The sequence below is a fragment of the Diabrotica virgifera genome, chromosome 8, assembly GCF_917563875.1.
Source record: "Diabrotica virgifera virgifera chromosome 8, PGI_DIABVI_V3a".
Taxonomy (NCBI): domain Eukaryota; kingdom Metazoa; phylum Arthropoda; class Insecta; order Coleoptera; family Chrysomelidae; genus Diabrotica; species Diabrotica virgifera.
The window spans coordinates 51,291,951-51,313,582 of record NC_065450.1 but is presented as its reverse complement, the minus strand read 5'-3'; the positions used below and the strand labels follow the sequence as shown (position 1 = coordinate 51,313,582).

At 34.2% G+C, this 21,632-nt stretch overlaps 1 protein-coding gene across 2 annotated transcripts in view; it reads right to left on the bottom strand.

The window, feature by feature from the left end:
• Window positions 1-21,632, bottom strand: part of LOC126889456 (uncharacterized) — a 41,377-nt gene that overhangs the window by 5,092 nt on the left and 14,653 nt on the right. The window contains exons 3-5 of one of the 2 annotated variants that reach the window (XR_007700033.1): window positions 20,668-20,796; window positions 20,430-20,564; window positions 13,181-13,315 (exon numbers count right to left, since the gene is read on the bottom strand). Coding sequence is in view for 1 of the 2 variants with exons in the window: in XM_050657772.1 (XP_050513729.1) it covers window positions 13,249-13,315; window positions 20,430-20,564; window positions 20,668-20,796 (331 nt within the window). In the remaining variant the exon portion in view is untranslated. Of the gene's footprint in view, window positions 1-13,175; window positions 13,316-20,429; window positions 20,565-20,667; window positions 20,797-21,632 lie in introns of those variants that run through there. The other variant, XM_050657772.1, reaches the window with a different exon arrangement.

Genomic DNA, 21,632 nt, shown 5'->3' with positions numbered 1-21,632 from the left:
CAAAGTAAGTAATGTTGACAAACCCAGAGCATGCATCTTGGTAAGTAACAGTATTAATCACTTTTGTGTTTCAGAATTTATGACGAGAGACCTTGTTCCGATTCGAGCAAACCTTGAGTTCGGAAAAGGGCGTCAAGAAGTTATGATAGTCTCATGCTACTTTGCAGGAGACGGGACTGCACCGCCTCCAGAACTGCAAAGACTAGTAGAGTACTGTGAGCAGAAGAAACTACCGCTTCTCCTAGGATGTGACGCTAATGGTCACAATACCGTATGGGGGAGCACAGACACCAATGAAAGAGGTGAGAAAATTTTAGAATTTATTCTTAGTAAGAATCTTGTCATACACAATATAGGGAATACCCCTACTTTTGTAACTAAAACAAGAAAAGAAGTGCTAGATATAACTGTAAGCACACCGAATCTATCAGATCGGGTGAGGGATTGGAGAGTATCGAACGAACCATCCCTCTCTGATCATAGAATAATTATGTTCAGGTTAGATTGTAGTCCTCCTGAGCCAAAACTCAGGAGAAACCCCAGGAAAACAAACTGGGATGAATACAACTCTAACCTGAGGAGAAATCTTGTAAGTCTTCGTACTAAAGGAAATGCCAGAAACCACCTGGCATTAGAAAATGATGTCATAGAACTTAACGAGGTAATACTCGACGCCTATGAATCAAGTTGTCCTCTTCAGAGGACCAGAAAATCAAAAGATGCAATATGGTGGAACGAACATCTGTCAAACCTAAGATCCGAGACGCGACAGCTCTTCAACAGAGCCAAACGTAACGGAGATTGGCAGAGATACACCGAGAAACTCACATTATACAATAAAGAGATTAGAAAGGCTAAAAGAAATAGCTTCAGAAAATTCTGCGAAGAAATAGACACTACTCCCTCTGCAGCAAGGCTACACAAGGTCTTGGCAAAGGGAACAGTAGATACAGTAATGGCACTACGGAAGCCAGACGGAAGCTTCACAGAAAGAGAAAGCGAGAAAGAACGAGCTTTGCTCTTGTTAGAAACTCACTTTCCTGGAGGAGCAATCACTTCAGGAAAAAAGAGTGAGCAAATCAGAAGACCTACCAGGGAAGACACTGCAATGGCAAAACACATCTGCAGTGAAGAACGGCTGAAATGGGCTATGAACACCTTTCAGCCGTTCAAAACACCTGGAACGGATGGAATATTTCCTGCCCTACTTCAACAGGGCCAAGAGGCAATCATTCCTCATATGGTCCGAATCAGTCGGAGCAGTCTTGAACTGGGATACATACCAGAAGCATGGAGAAGGGCCAAAGTCACCTTCATCCCAAAAGTAGGGAAACGGGATACTACGCACCCTAAATCCCTTAGACCGATCAGCCTCACATCGCTTATTCTCAAAACGATGGAAAAAGCTGTAGACAACTACATTAGAACAGAAATCTTGGAACAGGTGCCATTGCACCCCCGTCGACATGCGTATCAAGCGGGAAAATCCACGGAAACCGCCTTGACACAATTGACTGATGAAATCCAAGATGCTCTGAATAAGAAAGAGACCGTGGTATGTGCCTTTCTAGATATAGAAGGGGCTTTTGACAACACGCCACATGAAGCCGTCAAAAGAGCACTGCATGAGAGAGGAGTAGATGGAATGACCTCCACCTGGATGTCGCAACTGCTATCTACGAGAATCGCAGAAATGGAGACAGGACAAGACACTATCTTCATTAATGTGACCAGAGGCTGTCCGCAGGGGGGAGTTGCGTCCCCACTCATGTGGAGTCTCACTGTGGACAGCCTACTCTGTCAATTGACCAGGGAAGGCATACCATGTCAAGGATATTCCGACGACATGGTCATCCTTGCAAAAGGAAAGTACGAAAATATCCTCTGCGACATAGTTCAAAGAGGACTGAATATTGCAAACCAATGGTGTGACTCGTTGGGACTTAACATCAACCCCACTAAAACCACACTAGTAGCCTTTACAAGGAAAAAGAACCCGAATTTAAAAACCATAAAAATAGGGGAGGATATCGTCGAATGGAAAACAGAGGTCAAATATCTAGGGCTGATCCTAGATAGCAAGTTACTCTGGAATAAACACGAAGAGGAAGTAATACACAAAGCCACCAAGGCCCTCATGGTGTGTAAGAACATTGCAGGGAAAAACTGGGGATGTAACCCACGTATTCTGCAATGGATGTACACAGCAATAGTGAGACCACTAATCACTTATGGGGCAGTAGCTTGGGGCACAAGAGCTAATCTGAATACGACAAAGAAAAAGCTTTCGAAGATTCAGAGACTAGCCTGTGCATGTATCACTGGAGCAATGGGAACCTGCCCCACAGCTGCAATGGAGGTGATTTTAAACTTGACCCCACTGCACATTCAGTTAGAAAATGTAAGGAAGAAAACAATATACAGGATGATCAGAGAAGGAATCATCAGAGAAAAACCTCGATCACTTCAATTTGATCAAACTTGGGAAATGCCCCAAGATGATATGCCGAAGAAATTCAACTTTGTGAGAAAATTTATCACTAAGCTGAGCAATAAATCTGAATGGGACGAAGATACCATACAGAACTTGAACCCAAATGCCATAAAGTGGTATACGGATGGCTCCAAACTGGAAGAGGGAACTGGAATAGGAGTCTTTGGACCGAGAGCCAAACACTCAGAAAGCTTGGGCACATACGCAAGCATCTTTCAAGCAGAAATCCGTGCCATCGAAAGATGTGTGGAATTTAACATTGGAAGAAACTATCGCAGACAAGAGATTGTAATCATGTCGGATAGTCAAGCAGCCATCAAAGCACTGAGCTCACATATAATCAGTTCTAAGATGGTTTGGGAGTGCCTAGGAAAGCTAAATGAACTAGGCCAGAAGAACCTTGTCACCCTCCTATGGGTCCCAGGACACATAGGAATTGGAGGGAACGAAACAGCAGATCAGCTGGCGAAAAAAGGAGCCGAAACCCCATATCTGGGACCAGAACCATCATGTGGGATCAGCAGTAGCGCAATCTTAGGAGAACTAAGAGGAGAATTGGAGAGGGAAAAGTCCAAGTACTGGAATCAGTTGGAAGGATTGAGACAAGCCAAGACAATTCTGGGAAATTATAACCAGAATAGATCTCTTAGCTTTCTCAACCTCAGTAAAAAGAAGATCCGGATTTTGACGGGAATAATGACCGGGCATTGCCGGTTAAGAAGTCACATGAAGAAGCTAGGATTGGTAGATGAAGCAAAATGCAGATTCTGTGAGGAAGAGGACGAAACCTCAATACACATACTCTCAGAATGTCCTGCATTGCAGAACTCCAGGGCCAGATACCTAGGGGCACATGAAATAGAAGAGGAGAACCTGCCTGAATTGAAGCCCGACGATGTCCTAATCTTTCTTAGGAAAATAGGACTGGAAGAGCTGCTATAGGTCTGAGAAAACATCAGACTCATGGCAAGCAAGGGGGACACAATAGATCCTACGGGTCGCAGTGTATCTATCACCCCTATCTACATACATACATACATACATACATACATATAAACTTAGAACGTCAGACTACGAAAACGTTTCATGTATTTTGTCGGACATAACTTCCAATTGATTTGTTACCATTTCTTTAAACTGTCATGCAAAAATCAGACTGGTGTTTATCACTAATTGGGCATTTTAATGAGTGGAACATGAAGAACACGTCAAATGACAGGAATCATGTTGGTTAGTAATAGCAGTCTGATTTTTGCATGAGAGTTTAATGAAAGGGTAACAAATCAATTGTTCCAAATTTTTAAACTGTTCCACAATTAAAATTTCCCCTGTTCTAGTGTTCCCGTACATCAAAGTTTATCCGACTAGACACTGTTAAGCTATTAACAAATTTTCAGCTTGCTATTAATCAACTTTTTTTGGTACGCGGGAGCCAGGTCTAACAGGTCTCTAAGAATCGACGGCATTCTCGCAGAGCTTCTCATTTTTCTTCTTGTAGTGCCTATCCGTTCTGGATCTTGGCGGCCATCATGGCAATCTGTACTTTGCACACTGTTGCTCTCAAAAGATTTGATTGTTGTGTTGAACCACCTACGTAGATTTTTCAGTCAGGAAATCCTTCGCCTTCCTGGTCCCCGTTTTCCTTCAACATTTCCCTGCAAGATTAGTTGCTGCAGTCCATATCTTTCGCTGTTCCTCATAATGTGACCGAGGTATTCGATTTTGGCTGATTTTATTATGGTTAACAGCTCTTTTTCTTTTTTGCATTCTCCACAAAACACCCTGATTAGTAACGTGGTCGATATTCGAGGTGTGCAAGTACTTGAAGGGGATACGAGAAACGATCGTGCGCGAATAACGGAGAAATATTGCAATTTTCTTAAATAATTATTCATATTGTCAATTGAAAATGTCAAATTGACGTATAATTTAATACCTACTGTCATTGAAGAAGAAAAATTATATATTGCTCCATAATATTGATATGATATGCAATTATTATATAAAGGTAAATTTAATTAATTGTATTTTGCTTGCAGTACTGCATTTTAATAACTAATTTTATTTACTACAGTGGAACCTCGATAACTCGGATTAATCGAGACTGCGGCCGATCCGGGTTAGCCGGAGAGCATTGTAAAAATTAATAAAATACGGTATACTTATAAATAAAGTCCGTTATAATTAAAACAACATGAAATATATATGCATATTACACATCTAACTTACCTATTATAGTTGTAGTATAGACAGTATAGATAGAGTATTGTTCATTTCTAGGTAAAAAAACTCAGTTAGTTTCGGTTGTGTCAATTTCGTCTGCCATCCGAACGATGTTATGTTATTTAAGAACAGTGGCTCTTTCATTGTTTAAAGTTTAAAAGACCATTGTTCTAAAAATAATTTTTTAAAAGACAGTTGAAAATAAATAAAGGAATAAAAAGTGCCTGTTGTTTGCGATAGCCCGATAATGGATAATGAACGTTCTGCCGCCGCGCGCCGTGTGCCATGAGTCATTTTTACATATTATATTATGGTCAAAGCCAAGTTTTATCAATGAAACTCGATATTTTTAAGACATTCCAGAAGCGGCTACAGATAAAATGTTTTAACATAATACATACATTTTTATTGTTGAAATGTTTGTCTGATGAAAATCGGTCCGGGTTAGCCGGACTTCCGGGTTATCGGGGGCCGACTTATCGAGGTTCCACTGTACATACAATTGTTTACGTTTTAATAACATAACCTAAATCTGACTTTTTCTTCTTATTATTTTTTTGGACTATGGCCTTGACAACTATCCAGTAACCAGGACTAATATAATTGGCCAATATAATTAAAAGTGCGAAAAATGTTGCTGAGCGTAGAAACCAGGTGTCGCTTTGCCGAACTTGCACGGTCCCAATAAGATATTTTCAGGATCTGAAGATAAAGCCTCAATTTTCTTGCAGGTGGCGTCTGTGAGAGTCCACGACTCAACTCTTGTACAACAGTATAGGAAAGATATAACCTCGTAGTAACCTGATTTTTATGAGTATTGATAAATTATGTCATTTGAATAGCTTAGCCATTTTTTTAAATGCAGATCTTGCTTTCTCTATCCTACATATTTGATTTCTAGGAAATGGTCCCAATTTTCATTGATGTTCGTCCCAAGGTAGGTGTATGTTTTTACTCTTTCTATTTGTTGACCATTCACACTGATTCATTCAAATTAATGTTCCTTCTTAGAGATCATCATACATGTTGTTTTCTTAGTGTGGAATGAAAGTCCGTATCTCTGATTTACTTCTGTGATTCTATTCGCTAACTCATGGAGGGCTTCAGAACTGTCAGCGAATACCATCGTGTCGTCTGCGTATCTTGTGTTATTAATACATTCTCCGTTAATTCTAATTCCGGCTTCAACATCATCCACTGCGTCTTGAAAGATTTCTTCAGAGTAGATGTTACACAGCAGTGGTGATAGTATATATCCCTGACGGACCCCGCGTTTGATTTTGATATCGTCGAATTTTCCTGCCTCTGTCCGTATAGACGATATTTGATTCCAGTACATATTGCTAATAATTCGTAAATCGCAGGTGTTCATTTCAATAATATTGGTTAATATATGAAAATGGCGGGGGTAATGTTCTTGCAGATTAAATATACAAAATAATTGTCGGAAGTCTGGAAAGAGGATTAAGTTCCAGAATAATCCTGCACTCGTGTGGGATGTCAGATGGAAGATGATGTCAGAAATTCTTAGTAAAACGTCGAATGAAAGCAGCAGCAGCAGTGAAGGCTCCTTAACAGGGGAGTTCCCGAGAGGCTACAAGAGAAAGAAGTTCGAACCAAATGCAGGTGATCTATATCTATACAACAGTATAGATGAAGATGAAGACGAATCGCCTGGTGTAAAGTTTAGGAGAGGTGAAAATGTATATATGTTGGATTATGAACAGGATGATGCTCAAGATAGTATAGAGCCAGTTGGCGAAGTGACCACGGAGAATGGAATATGATGGGCGCCGCCTTAGAGAGTTTTTGTCAAATAATTAAATCTAATAGGTCTTTTAAAAGAAAATAGTCCATTCACTCACGGTAAAATATTGCAAAACCCCCGGATTTTAAAGAACCGCTTGGATTGACATGAAATTTGACATACACATAGGTGACATGTCAAAGAAAAAAGTGATTTGTGCCGATGTGTACTTTTGTCCTGGGGATGAGTTTCACCCCTTCTTCGGGGTGAAAAACATGCGTTAAAAATAAGTCCGGAATTGGATAAACTATCTAATTTGCTAATAATAAGTCCGGAATCGGATAAACTGACTAATTTTAAGCAACTTTTGTTCTATAGTATGAGTTTTTTCACAAAGTCAATACTTTTCGAGTTATTTGCGAGTGAATATGTTAATTTTTCAACAGAAAAACCAAATTTTTAGACGGTTTTATAAACCGCCATGTAGTAGTAGCGAATAATTTTACAGGGAAAAACGACAAAGGAGAAGATGACAAGGAGGGAGAGTACAAAAGACTAAATAGAATAATTCGGAAAAAAAAACGAGGCAAAGAAGACAAGGCTGGAAACAAGATCTGGATCGTGGAAAGGCACGATTTCTTTAATTCACATCGATTAACAAGAGCTTTGGACCTTATCACGATCCGAATACTAACCAATACCGAATGAGAACAGATGCTGAGGCCAAAGAGATATACCTATAACGCTGGCGACGTCGTCCAGGAAATTAAATCCCAACGCGTAAGATGGACTGGGCATGTCCATAGACTCCCTAATAACCGCCTTACCAAATTAATCTGGGAAGAAGGCCCTTAGGACGTCCACGAATGCGATGGAGAGATAACATGTAGTTGGAATTAAGAACAATGGGCCTACCCACTGACCCAACTTTCATGAACGACTGTTCGAGATAGAAGCGAGTTGGCGAGAAGACCCACCCTGGGTTGTAGTGCCACGAGAAGAAGAAGAAGATTAACAAGAGAACATCACACTATGCTGAACACGGATAGCAACTGCTTGAATTGACCGAAGACAAATTAGAAGAATAGGAAAACTATATCAAAATACTTTTTAACGGCATACGAGAAAAACCAAGAAGATTGGAAAATAACAACAAATGACCAGAAATCCTGAAAACGGAAATTATAAATGCCATTATAGACCAGGAAGGATCTGTTTTTAGGTGGATGTGAGAGGTGGTATTCGGATTTTTGCGGATAAAGTTAGGTAATAACTTCGTTAGTAATAATTGACTCATGCTCCTTCTCAAATATTTCCGGAACATTAATAAAAAAAAAATAAAATATTTAAAAATTTCAAAAAATTTCGTTTTTTTTTACTTTCTTTGCTTATAACTTTAAAACGATTAATTTTGGAACAAAGTCGTATAGAAATAAAACAAAGATAATTAAATTTTCTATCAGATACGATTGGTTAAAAATGTCTTAATTTAACACCCTTGCTGCAAAATAGCAATAAATATAAAATAAGAGGGCAAAACAAGCCTGTCCTTATCTAATGTTTTCCATCACTTAGGTTACACTTGGAACCTTCCTAATTCGCTTAGAAAATTTTTGTAACGTGCTAAAACCGTCCACCAAATTTCATTAAAATTGACTTACTAGATTTTGCATAATAATTTTGCAATCGAAACTTTTTTTTTTAATTAAAATTTTTTAAAATCTTGCATAACAAAAACTAGAACATACAAAGATTTGTCAATTTTTTACATATAAAGAAGCACTCCACCTATCTAATGTACTTTACAGAATTGAAATCGGATTATTTAAGCAGCCTCAGCAATGTTTTAAAGTTATAAACAATTTTTTGGCTTATAAACAAATTAGTGCTGTGTCCAGGAGGGGGTGCTACGGGCTCCTTTATTTAGATGGACTTACTTAAGTTTTTTATGTATTTTGACCCGTAGAACACGAATTTTTTGGGTAACAGTTGATCCGGATGTCGATAAGATTGTTATAAACAAAGAACTTGAGGCAGGGCTGCTTTATCCATTAGGCAATATAGGCAGTTGCCTAGGGCGGCAAAAATACTGTACAAGAATATTTGTATATAAAAATTATGGATCTGGCTTCTGCCATTAAAGAGTATGAAGGAAGCTCTTTCAAATTACTTCACCGCAAGGAAGCCAAAAAATTGTGCCCAAATAAAACATATAAAGAAATAAGAAAGAGAAAAAGAAAAATTCAATTTGACGAGGGGGCCGATGATGAACTAAACTTTTCAGCTAGTGATGAGATGAAAATCCACACATTCTATATTATAATCGACACTCTGACAAGAGACCTGGATAGACGTCTGGAATCTTATCGACTTATTTATCAACTTTTGCGTGTTAATAACAGATTTGCCAAAATTAAGCAATGAAGAAATTATTAAAGAAGCTGAAAATCCGGTACAAAATAAAGACGACCAAGATACATCATTCATGCATGAATGCATTCGGAATGCATTTGGATACCACAATAAAATCACCAATTGACATATCTTTTATTTAAAGAGAGTGCAGTCACTGAAGGTGGATATGAGCTATTACCTCCGATTTCGTTGAACCTCCATCGATTTTCATGAAAATTGGTGAGTGGTTAGAGGATATAACAAGGAACAAAGGTGACATGGTGTCAACTTGCGCTTTTACCCTGGGGATGGATGCTACCCCTTCTGGAGTGAAAATTATTTTATTAAAAATATCCCCAGAATTCGATAGAGGGACAAATTATAAGCAACATTTGTAACACATAACGTTATTAAAATAAATCCAAACTTTTTGAGTTATTAAAGATCAAAGATTTTAATTTTTTGTGAGAAAATGTTTTTAACCGATTTATCATAAATAACTCAAAAACAATAATATTTTACAAAAAGGTTATTACTACCAAAATTGAATCTAATAAAAAATGAAATAAACTCCTTACTAAAAAGACCTTTTAATGTTAACTAACAGTGAGTTATAGGTAATTGAATGTATATTTTTTTTTTTCGGTGAGTACCCAAATCTAAGTATCATGATACTATAAATAACGTATATTATTTATAGTATCATGCCAAGTATTCAAGGCTTAAATAACGGGAAAATGGTGCATTTTATAACATAACCTTATTAAACATTAAATTTGTTAAAGTACTTAGAAATACCTATCAAATGAAACCCCGAACAAGTTGATAGCATTAAAATTTATGCACCAAATATTTTTCAAAATTTACCTTTTAAGAATTTTTCCAAAAAAGTTATTGTTTTTTTTTGATAACTTTGTTAATTTTTACAATATCAGGTTTGCCTTAACACCATTTGAAAGTTAATTTTATTGACTATTAAACCACGTTGAATTTAATCTTTTAAACCCCTTACTTTTTTAAAAATAAAAGGTTAAATGGCCTGCGATATATGGTTCCCGCAGCAAAATTTAAGCTTTAAACGTTTCTATCTCGGTTATTTCTTACCCTATAGTTATATACCCTATAGTTTTATATAATATAAAGTTAAAATATTTGATATAAAAATCTAAAATTTGGTTATACATATGTCATTTTTTTTAATATGCATTCTAAACCAGTCACAATTGTTGAAATAATTATTTATGCTAATATAAAGAAATTCTTCTAAGGATTACTATAAATTTTAATTTTTGTGGAAATGGCGTATGTTTTATTTTTCACTTTTTCCTAAAAAGTTCTAAAGGGTTCTCTTATTTTCATGATAACTTGCTTAATTGTGATGATATTGACTTCTACGGGAGCTCATTTGATATGTACTCCGAAGTACTTTGACAAGTGTTTAGTAGGTATATTTTATAAAATGCATCTTTTTCCCCGTTATTTAAGCTTGAATACTTAGATTTGAGTACTCGTCGAAAAAAACATACATTCAATTAACCATAACTTTGAATTAACATTAGTTTAGTTTTTTAAGCAAGGAGTGTATTCAGCTTTTTATTATCTTCAATTTTGGTAATAATAACTTTTTTGTAAAAGCTTATAGTTATTGAGTTCTACGTGAAAAACAGCTTTAAAATATGCATTTTTTTACGAAAAAATAAAATCTTTGATCTTTAATAACTCAAAAAGTATTGATTTATATTAATAACTTTATATAACAAATTTTGCTTAGAATTTGTCTCTCTATCAATTTATGGAATTATTAAAAAGATATTAATTTTCTTCCTCAAGAAGGGGTGGCATTCACCACCACGGTAAAAGCGCAAGTTGGCATAATGTCACCTTTGTTCCTTGAGGTATCCTCTAACTACTCACCAATTTTCATGAAAACTGATGGAGGTTCAACGATATCGGAGGTGAAGACCTTCAGTGATTGCACTAAGTGGATTGAAAGATATTTTCCCTAATTTTGACATTGATTTGCACATTTACTTGTGCATCCCAGGTGCCAACGTGTCCGCTGAAAGGTCATTTTCGAAAATGTCAAGAATTAAAAATAATTTCTCATCAAGTATGACGCAAGAACCTACAATTTGTCGATTTTGTCAAAAAAAATCTCTGATGTGATCAAATTGGAATGAAATTTTTTGCTGTTATAGGTACATACACATCGTAGTTTAAATCCATTTTTAGTGTTTTTGCAAATTTCTGCATTTTTTCGCAAAAATGGTACATGGTTGAAGGGCGGCTACTAGAGAATTGCCTAGGGCGTCAATTGACCTAAACGCGGCCCTGACTTGAGGAATTACATAACATAAGTCTAAGCAAAAAATGTTCTTACAAGTTTTTTCGTAGGATGCATAGTTTTCGAGATAAACGCGGTGGAACATTCAAAAAAAAGAAAAATTGCAATTTTTGAACGAGAATAACTTTTGATTAAAAAATAAAATAGCAATTCCGCTGACAGCATTTGAAAGTTTAAGTCAAATTATACCGGTTTTAATTATTTGCATTGCTAAAAATTTATTTTTTTGTTATTAAACAAAGCTATTTGTTTATAAGCCAAAAAATTGTTTATAATTTTAAAACATTGCTGAGGCCCCTTAAATAATCCGATTTTAATTCTGTAAAGTGTATTAGATAGGTAGAGCACCTCTTTATATGCAAAAAAATTAGCCAACTTCTAAATGGTCTACTTTTTGTTCAGAAAGATTTTAAAAAATTTGAACTTTTTTAAAAACATTTGCATTGCAAATTTATTATGCAAAATCTATTAGGTCGATTTTAATGAAATTTGGTAGACCATTTAAGTAAGTTATAAGAATTTTCTAAGCGAATTACTAAGGTTCTAAGTGCCACCAAAGTGGTTAAGAAACATTGAATAACAACAGGCGTATTTTGCCCCCTTATTTTGATTTATTGCTATATTGCAGAAAAAGTAATACCTTAAGACATTTTTGACCAGTCGTATATCATACAAAATTCAATTATCTTTATTTTATTTTTTTACGACTGTGTTCCAAAACGAACCGTTTTAAAGTTATAAGCAAAGAAAGCAGAAAAAAATCGATGTTTTTCGAAATTTTTAAATACAGTAGAACCTCGATAAGTCGGCCCCCGATAACCCGGAAGTCCGGCTAACCCGGAACGATTTTCATCAGACAAACATTTCAACAATAAAAATGTATGTATTATGTTAAAACATTTTATCTGTAGCCGCTTCTGGAATGTCTTAAAAATATCGAGTTTCGATATTGATAAAACTTGGCTTCGACCATAATATAATATTTGAGAGATAATGGGTATTTGTGTAATTTGAAGTATACGGTAAAAATGACTCATGGCACACGGCCACAGAGCGACGTTCATTATCCATTATCGGGCTATCACAAACAACAGGCACCTTTTATTCCTTTATCTATTTTCAACTGTCTTTTAAAAAATTATTTTTAGAACAATGGTCTTTTAAACTTTAAACAATGAAAGAGCCACTGTTCTTAAATAACATAACATCGTTCGGATGGCAGACGAAATTGACACAACCGAAACTAACTGAGTTTTTTTACCTAGAACTGAACAATACTCTATCTATACTGTCTATATACTCTATACAATATACAACTATAATAGGTAAGTTAGATGTGTACTGTGCATATATATTTCATGTTATTTTAATTATAACGGACTTTATCTACATTTAACTATACTTATGCCGTATTTTATTAATTTTTACAATGCTCTCCGGCTAACCCGGATCGGCCGCGGTCCCGATTAATCCGAGTTATCGAGGTTCCACTGTATTTTAATTTTTTTATTAATGTTCCGGTCATATTTGAGAAGAAGCATAAGTCAATTATTATTACTGAAGATGTCACCTAACTTTATGTGTAAATATCCGAATGCCAGCTCTCAAATCCAAAAATACACGTTTTTTACAGATTAGTCCTGGTCTATTATTATAAATTATGAATAATTATTTTTAAAGATATCAACTTGACAAATGTCTTCTTACAGCGCGTTATCTCTAAAGTATGGAATCAATAAAGATAGTAAACTAGATAAAGATAGTAAACACTAGATAGTAAACACTAAATAGAAAAAAAGAATGGAATAATCAAATAAGAGTCTCGCAAAAGATTGAGTGACAACCTTCCATAGAGGTATCAATCCGCCAATGAACAAACAGAATTCCTTATAAAGAAGAAGAAGATAGTAAACACTGTTGTGTCTACGAAAACGAAATAGAACCGGCATAATAATTCATAGTATAATTATCTACTTACAATTAATAGTTTTAGATTCACAGCAATTAAAATAGTTCCTTTACTGGGAAACATGATATGGCCTGGCTTTACATTTTTTCGATAAAACTAACTTGTGTACTATTATTTTCACCTTGAAGACTTTTCTGGGTAGATCTAAAATAAAATACACACGATGATCTATTAGTAATGTGACACTTCAGTCATGACATTTTCCACCGAAGCCAATAAAATAGGTTTAAAAATCAATATTAGTAAAACCAAGTCCATGAGAATAAGCAAGTCATAACAGAAACCTGATGTACAGAAGAAGATATTCGTATGAGGATACGAAAAGCTCAACAAGCATTCAGCATGCTCAACCCTGTTTGGAGATCTGGCAAGTATACTACAAAGGAGAAAGATCCGAATATTCCAGTCAAATGTCATGGCTATTCTACTCTACGGATGTGAAACCCGGAAAGTGACAAAAGCCCTTACAGACAACTGCAGGTCTTTGTTAACAAATGTCTACGAAGAATTGTTCGTATTTTCTGGCCAAACATCATCAGAAACGAAGATCTACTACACCTGCCCAACAAAAAAGGACAAGGAAAATTTTGGAATAAGGTGAAGGCATTAGCGCGAAATACACACACCGGCAAAATTAAAGGAGCACCTTGAAAATGGGACATGTTTGATGTCTCGAATTTCCTAAACAAGTTGTCCGATTTGAGTTAGTTGTTAGTAGATTGTTTAAGAATATCTGTCTATGTTGCTAGACAAGTAAATATCATCTTATACCGGATGTAACAATCATACTGTGTTATTTCCTTACAGTTCGGAACATATATAAAATATTGAAATTAAAATTCAACTGTAGTCTTAGGTTTTCTTAATATTTTATTTTTTTATTCATTTGCTTAAGTTGAATAATAAAAAAGTTAAGTACTTTAACAACTAGTCATATGTTCTTCATCAATTCAGTGTGTTTCTAAATAAGTGTGACAAACTTTAAGGGGTTGAAAAAATAATGACCGTTTGCTTTATAAACATATACGTCCGCAAATGCTTCGTGTTCGAGATACAAGATGTTGAATTTTTTCTTACAAACTGACCATTTATTTAATGTTCTAAAACCGATTGAGATATGCAAATTAAATTTGGTAGGTTTTAAGAGGTAGTTATTGCGCATTTTTTGGCATACAATTAAGAATTTTATATTCACCATTGGCGTGCATACGGGATATATTTATAATGTTTATACCTGTAGGTATGCACGCCAATGGTGAATATAATATTCTTAATTGTATGTCAAAAAATACGCAATAAACCTACCTCTTAAAACCTACCAAATTTTTGTTGCATATCTCAACCGGTTTTAGAGTAATAAATAAATTGTCAGTTTGTAAGAAAAAATTCAACATCCCGTATCTCGGAAATGAAGCATTTGCGGACATACAGTAAGAGCCACCGTACTAGACACATAGAAACATTGAGCTATTACAGTCCTGGAGCCTTCACTTGTTGCAATGTTTATTTTTATGTCAAGTGACGTTTAGAACATCAGAAAATGTATTGGGACCGTGCAAGTTCGGAAAAGCGACACCTGGTTTCTACGCTCTGCACTTTTATTCGCACTTTTAATTATATTGGCCAATCATATGGTCCTGGTTACTGGATAATTGTCAAGGCCATAGTCCAAAAAAAATAATAAGAAAAAATAAGATTTAGGTTATGTTATTAAAACGTAAATAATTGTATGTAGTAAATAAAATTAGTTATTAAAATGCAGTACTGCAAGCAAAATACAATTAATTAAATTTACCTTTATATAATAATTGCATATCATATCAATATTGTGGAGCAATATATAATTGTTCTTCTTAAATGACAATAGGTATAAAATGTACGTCAATTGACAATATGAATTATTTAAGAAAGTTGCAATTTTTCTCCGCTATTCGCGCACGATCGTTTCGCGTATCCCTTCCAAGTACTTGCACACCGCGAATAGAAACTAAATATTAACATAGGAAGTTGACAAATAATAGATCAGCTGTATTAAGGCTATGGGTACATAATTCGCAAATATTTTACATGTATCCCTACTTTTTCTGTCTTTACACGGCAAATTACGTGTAGTAAAATTCACACTGGTATGGATATGTAAACATTACTAGAATGTCATTTTACTTGAAAATGTCATCATTAATTTAAAGAGATGGCTTTTGAATGTTCTTGGATAACTGTTATTTTTATAATTGCAAATTATTAATTCAGTTAATAATAAATGTGATAATTGTTTCACTAGTATTCAGTGATTGTAATAATTTATTTGTACCACAAAAACTAATACTCAATCGAGAAAAGAGGAAAAGTGTTAAAGTGATTTTTCAATAATATATTGTTATGGAACGCTTACAATTTTGAATATATTTAACAACAAAATACTTGGATCACAGAATATATTATCCTGATGTATTCTCTGCTTGGATCTTCCACAAATAATACACAATAAATAACTTTTTATTAAGTTTACGTCTTAAATCAATTATTTATCAAATACACTATATATCAATAATATTTAATCAATAACTTAAAATATTCCCGATGCAATGTCAAATATTTAAAATTGTCACTGATAGGGCTTTTCATCGATTGTCATTTGTTTCGAGCTTCTGTCATATGTTGTATAACCTGTGTATAATATTAATATACACGGACTATACGACATTTGACAGAAGCTCGAAACAAATGACTGTAAATGAAAAGCCCTATTGTCAGTGTCTGACAATATTATTATGCTGACAATATTATATTCGGCTGAGTGCGTTGTAAGACAAAGATATATTTGGAAAATATTACCACGGCATTGTGTTCATTTTTTTCGAATCCTGAAAAAACCAATAAATATTTTTGAAAAATTTAAACGCAGAATGAAAGATTAAATTATTACCGAGGGCCGAAAGTCCCTTAGAATAAATAAAAAGTTTATTTTGAATGAGATATTTGAAATTAAAAATCACACTAAATTTTCGCTTAGTTTTTCACCCCTGTAACTTATTAAAATAAACATTATAGAAGTTCTCAGGGACTTTCGGCCCTCGCTAATATCGTAATCTTTCATTCTGCGTTTAAATTTTTCAAAAATACTTATTAGTTTTCTCAGGATTCGAAAAAAATGAATCCCCATTTGAATAGCATTGCAGCCGAAAATACGTACCGATCCTCTTAAATACAGTTGATTTAATTTTGAAGTTTATAGTTGTCATTTTGTTAAAATTGTAAACACTTTAAAGTTATTGTATCTACTATTCTTGGTGTTTGAAAAAAAATATTTTAAAACAGAGTAATAATACTATTAACTAATGTATTTTTTGTATCAAAAAACAATTATTTTGAATAGTTTCTTGACAGTAACATGACAGGGATGAAAGTCACATCTGAGAACGGACCGGATTAGTCCATAAGCATAGGAATTAGGTACAGTCCGTCTAATTTACTTACCGTTGCACGTCATTATCTACGTTAGAGATCTAAGTTGACATTGTTGCCCAATTACAAAAAATTTTTGAATTCATTTTAAATCAAATACATGACACAATTTTTGCGGAAGTGGATTTTACAGCAAAACAAATTATTAATATTCAATGTAAATAAATAAAAACTTTAGAAATAGAAAATAAGAATTTAAGTTATAATCTTACGTTAAAGTACATAATAAAAACAGTAAATATAATGAAACAAATACTTATAGTAAAGAATATAAACAAATATGAAGTGTCATCACCGCAAATGTCAAATAAATGTTACCAATTTATGCCAAAATATCACCTTCGTTCGATTATAGTTACAGTGTATTCCGAACAAATGTGCTTCATAAAAACGCTTTATAATCCATTTATACAAATTAAATGAAACATATTATTGTGTATTTCTTTAAGTTAGGATTAATAGAAATCTTTAAATATTATTTCTACGCGTACATAATAAAATATGTGTAGTGGCTGTAATGCCAGTGTAATCGGCAAAGTGATTCTAAAAAAGAACACACCTACCGCCTAAATATTTCGTGTTGGTATCATGTGACGTCACGGGCTATGACGCGGGTGACGTGCAACGGTAAGTAAATTAGATGGAGTATACATACCCATGTGTCTAGTACGGTGACTCTTACTGTATGTTTATAAAGCAAACGGTCATTATTTTTTTTTATGCATAATTACCCCTTAAATCTTGTGGCATTTATTTAGAAACACCCTGTATTGATGAATACCATGACTAGTTACTAACGTACCTACCTAACTTTTTTATTATCCAGGATAAGCAAATGAACTAAAAACAAAATGTTAGGAAAGCCTAAGACTACAATCGAGTTTTAATTTCAATATTTTATATATGCTAGAATATTCCGCAGGGTGTTCCGAACTTTAAGGAAAAAACACAGTATGATTGTTACACCCGGTATAAAATGACATTTACCTGTCTAGCAACAATATTATTACACCGATATTCTTAAATAATAAGCCTATAACATACTAAAAAAATAACTCAAATTGGACAACTGGTTTAGGAAATTCGAGACATCAAACATGTCCCATTTTTAAGGTGTTCCTTTAATTTTGCCGGTGTGTGTAGAACCCGATGAAGCGTTTTTACTAAAGCTCCATGCTTCACTTACAATTTCAAATCAACTTTTTTCAGGAACTAGAAAAAACGTTCCATTTAAGTAATTTAATGGGGAATTAACCTAATATCTTTTTTTATTAATTTAATTATCATTAATTAATCTACACTGGTACTACTGGAGATAAATTCTTGAGGGGGATAGGACCAGAGACATGTTAAGGATAGCCCTGGCTAGTCATATGCCACTCAATGCATCGAGGTGTAACGCCGACATAGGATTGAGTGGTCTAGCCATCTTTGTCTGTCACATGCGCAGGATCGCTTGGTTAAAAGAGATAGATAGACCACCGATCGACTGTTTCCATGCTGTTTCCGCGTTACGCTTTTTTGGTGAGTATGCCGTGTCTACGCTTAATATGTCAATGGATAGGACCCGCACAGGATTGTAAAGTCAGAACGTGATAGAACGGATCACATTCTGACTCTACTATTTATTTATTCTATTATTTAGGGCCGGTTGTTCAAACGCTAATCAACAATGATCACTATCAAATATTTAATTACTGTCACCAAAACTGTCAATGTCAACTTTTATTAGGTTGCTGAAAACATAATTGATTAAAATTATGAGATTAGTTAATCAATTAACATAACAATTATTAACATAATTGATTAAGTAATTTCATATTATGTTTTCAGCAACCCAAACAAAGTTGACATTGACAGTTGGTGACAGTAATTAAATATTTGATAATGATCATTGTTGATTAGCTTTCGAACAACCGGCCCTTATTCTATTTTTAGTTTTTTTATTTGATCAACTGTCTCGCTTCATAAAGCGGGCACACCCTATATATTTGCTTCTTAAAGCGTACCTATATTATGACATACATTATTAAAAGAAGAAAAACAGGGTAGGAAAAGCGAGAAAAATTTACATCGTTAACAGATTTAAATGTCTCATACAGAAGTAAAAACTTCAAATTGTATACTGGTATAAAATCGTTTATTAAAAACTATCTAAAATGTCATCCAAATGGATTGCAAAACGTTTTCGTTCTAATTCAGAACATCTTCAGTGCCCTCGAATGAAATATTTCCACGTTAGATTAAAGCAAAAAGGTTAAAATTGTGACTGTTAGAAAGAAAAACATGTGGGAATACTTACATTCTCTGAGTAGTTTGAAACTAGCACATTATTTAAAGTGGTAACCCCATAATATATGGCTTATACAGGGTGTTTGGTAAAGAATGGGCCATAGCTTAACCTCAGGTTCCTGAGGTTAAAATAGGCCGATATAAGCTAACTTACTTCAGTACAAAGTTTATAATAACCGAGATACAGGGTGTCAAAGCTAAACTTTTTTTTTTATTTATTATTGAATATTTCCTGACAGGTATGAGATAACAACATGAAATTTGGTATGTGGGGGTTTTTTGGGTCGAGAAAACTAAATTCTCTACCAAAAATTATGTATTGCCCAGAGGGCGCCACATACGCCTTTCAGCACTCATTTATTACGTTCAATTTTTTTTATCCGTCACTCTGTATAATTTTGACAATAAAATTTTTATTCTCCTATTAGTTTTACTTAAAAAAGGTATACTTCTTTCATCTTCCTAAACGCAACCGTTTTCGAGATAAATGCATTTTGAATCTGCGATACACCATCATTTTTAGCATATAATATCATTGTAGTTACATCCGAAAAATAACTTAAAACCATAAAATTATCCAAAAATGTGTCGCAAATTTCTTCAAATGGAATTTGCGATGCAATGACATACATTTGAGAACTGGCACAATTATTATGGTTTTAAGTTATTTTTCGGGTGTAACTACAATGATATTATGCTAAAAATGATGGTGTATCGCGGATTTAAAATGCGTTTATCTCGAAAACGGTTGAGTTTAGGGAGATGAAAGTAGTATATCGTTTTTACGTAAAACTAATAGGAGAATAAAAATTTTAATGTCAAAATTATACAGAGTAAGGGATAAAAAAATTGAACGTAATAAATGAGTGCTGAAAGGCGTATGTGGTATGTGGCGCCCTCTGGGCAATAGATAATTTTTGGTAGGGAATTTAGTTCTATTGACCCAAAAAACACCCACATACCAAATTTCATGTTGTTATCTCATACCTGTCAGGAAATATTCAATAATAAGTAAAAAAAAGTTTAACTTTGACACCCTGTATCTCGGTTATTATAAACTTTGTACTAAGGTAAGTTAGCTTAAATCGGCCTATTTTAACCTCAGGAACCTGAGGTTAAGCCATGTCCCATTCTTTACCAAACACCCTGTATATTCTATTTTAATGAAATGTGATGACTACAAGTCGATTTTGATAGATATATTAGAATACATGCTCAAAGGGCAACATGTTTCCCTGCTCGAAAATGCTAGGTACTTGCCAGTTCAATGGGCATTTTGCCCAAGTGGAAATACTTCATTTTAGGCCCTGAAGATGTTCTGAATTAGAACGAAAACGTTTTGCAATCCACTTGGATGACATTTTAGATAGTTTTTAATAAACGATTTTATACCAGTACACAATTTGAAGTTTTTACTTCTGTATGAGTTTTTTAAACTATGATATACAGCCAACTATTGGGATTTTCCCATTGATTTTATTTTAGATTTAAATGTATTTACCTTTGATTTTTACAGTCATGTAAGTCTATAGTAGTCAGGCCTATATGCGTTTCTTTATGTTCTTTACGTTCTTTAGATTGTTGTGAGTATTGTCTCCTATGCTTTGCACATACTCTAACTAGATTTGAAGCATCTCTAAGAAAAACATAACAAATAATTTAGGAAATTATTTATTGTGACAACACAATAAATAATTAAGGAAATGTAATTCTTACATTTATTTAATTAATTTAATTACCTATTTGGTTTGTTCTTTACAGCTTCGTTCCACATGGTAACTACACTCCTATTTTTAAATACATTTGAATCATTTAATAGTGTATTAATATCCACAATCGGTTTACTTGTTCCAACCGCTACATTTTCTCTAAAAATAAAATATATTTTTATTATAGAAGTTATACTTCTTTAGACGCGATTGGAACAATGGTTTCAGCAGGACGGGGCAACCTGTCACACAGCCAAGGAGTCTTTTCGAATACTGGGCGATGATTTTGGGAGATCGCCACTCACCGGACCTAATGCCACCAGATGCGTACATATGGGGAATGCTGAAGGGGAAAACGTATCCACCGTCTGACATTCTGGAATTGTGGACTAAAATTAAAGACTTTTTGAAGTTATAGTTCTTTACGATCGACAGTAAAATTTTATAATGCCGGGCGCATGCGCACACAGACAGTATGTAGTTCGTTGCTAATCTTTCAATATGTGTATGTATCAGCGCTGTCAGCGCAAATAAGTCATAAAAAGGATATATTAGTGTTTTTAGTAAATGTTTTATTTATTATAATTTTTGTGTCTTTGGATTTGTCTTCCTCGGCAATAAAATATTTTATAATAATAGTAAGTATATTTAAAGTATTTTTGTAGACTTCACTTGGTCTATTAAATTTGTCAGTATATATGAGAAATCTTGTAACCTGTCAAAGCAAAGGCAGTTTAGCTCGGTGGTAGCGCGTTCGACCTGAGATCGAGAGGTCCCGGGTTCAAATCCCGGACGATTCATATTCTTTTTTTTGGTATCGTTTTAATAAAAATTTTTTAAAAGTGGTAGGTAAGAAAGTTAGTTTAATATTTAAATAAAATACAAATAACCTGTTAAGTATATTTATTTCTTTGAAATTATATAATAGAAGTATAACTTCTTACGTGCGTACAAAGTACACACACATTCTTTTTTCGTGTCAGAGGATATCTTTA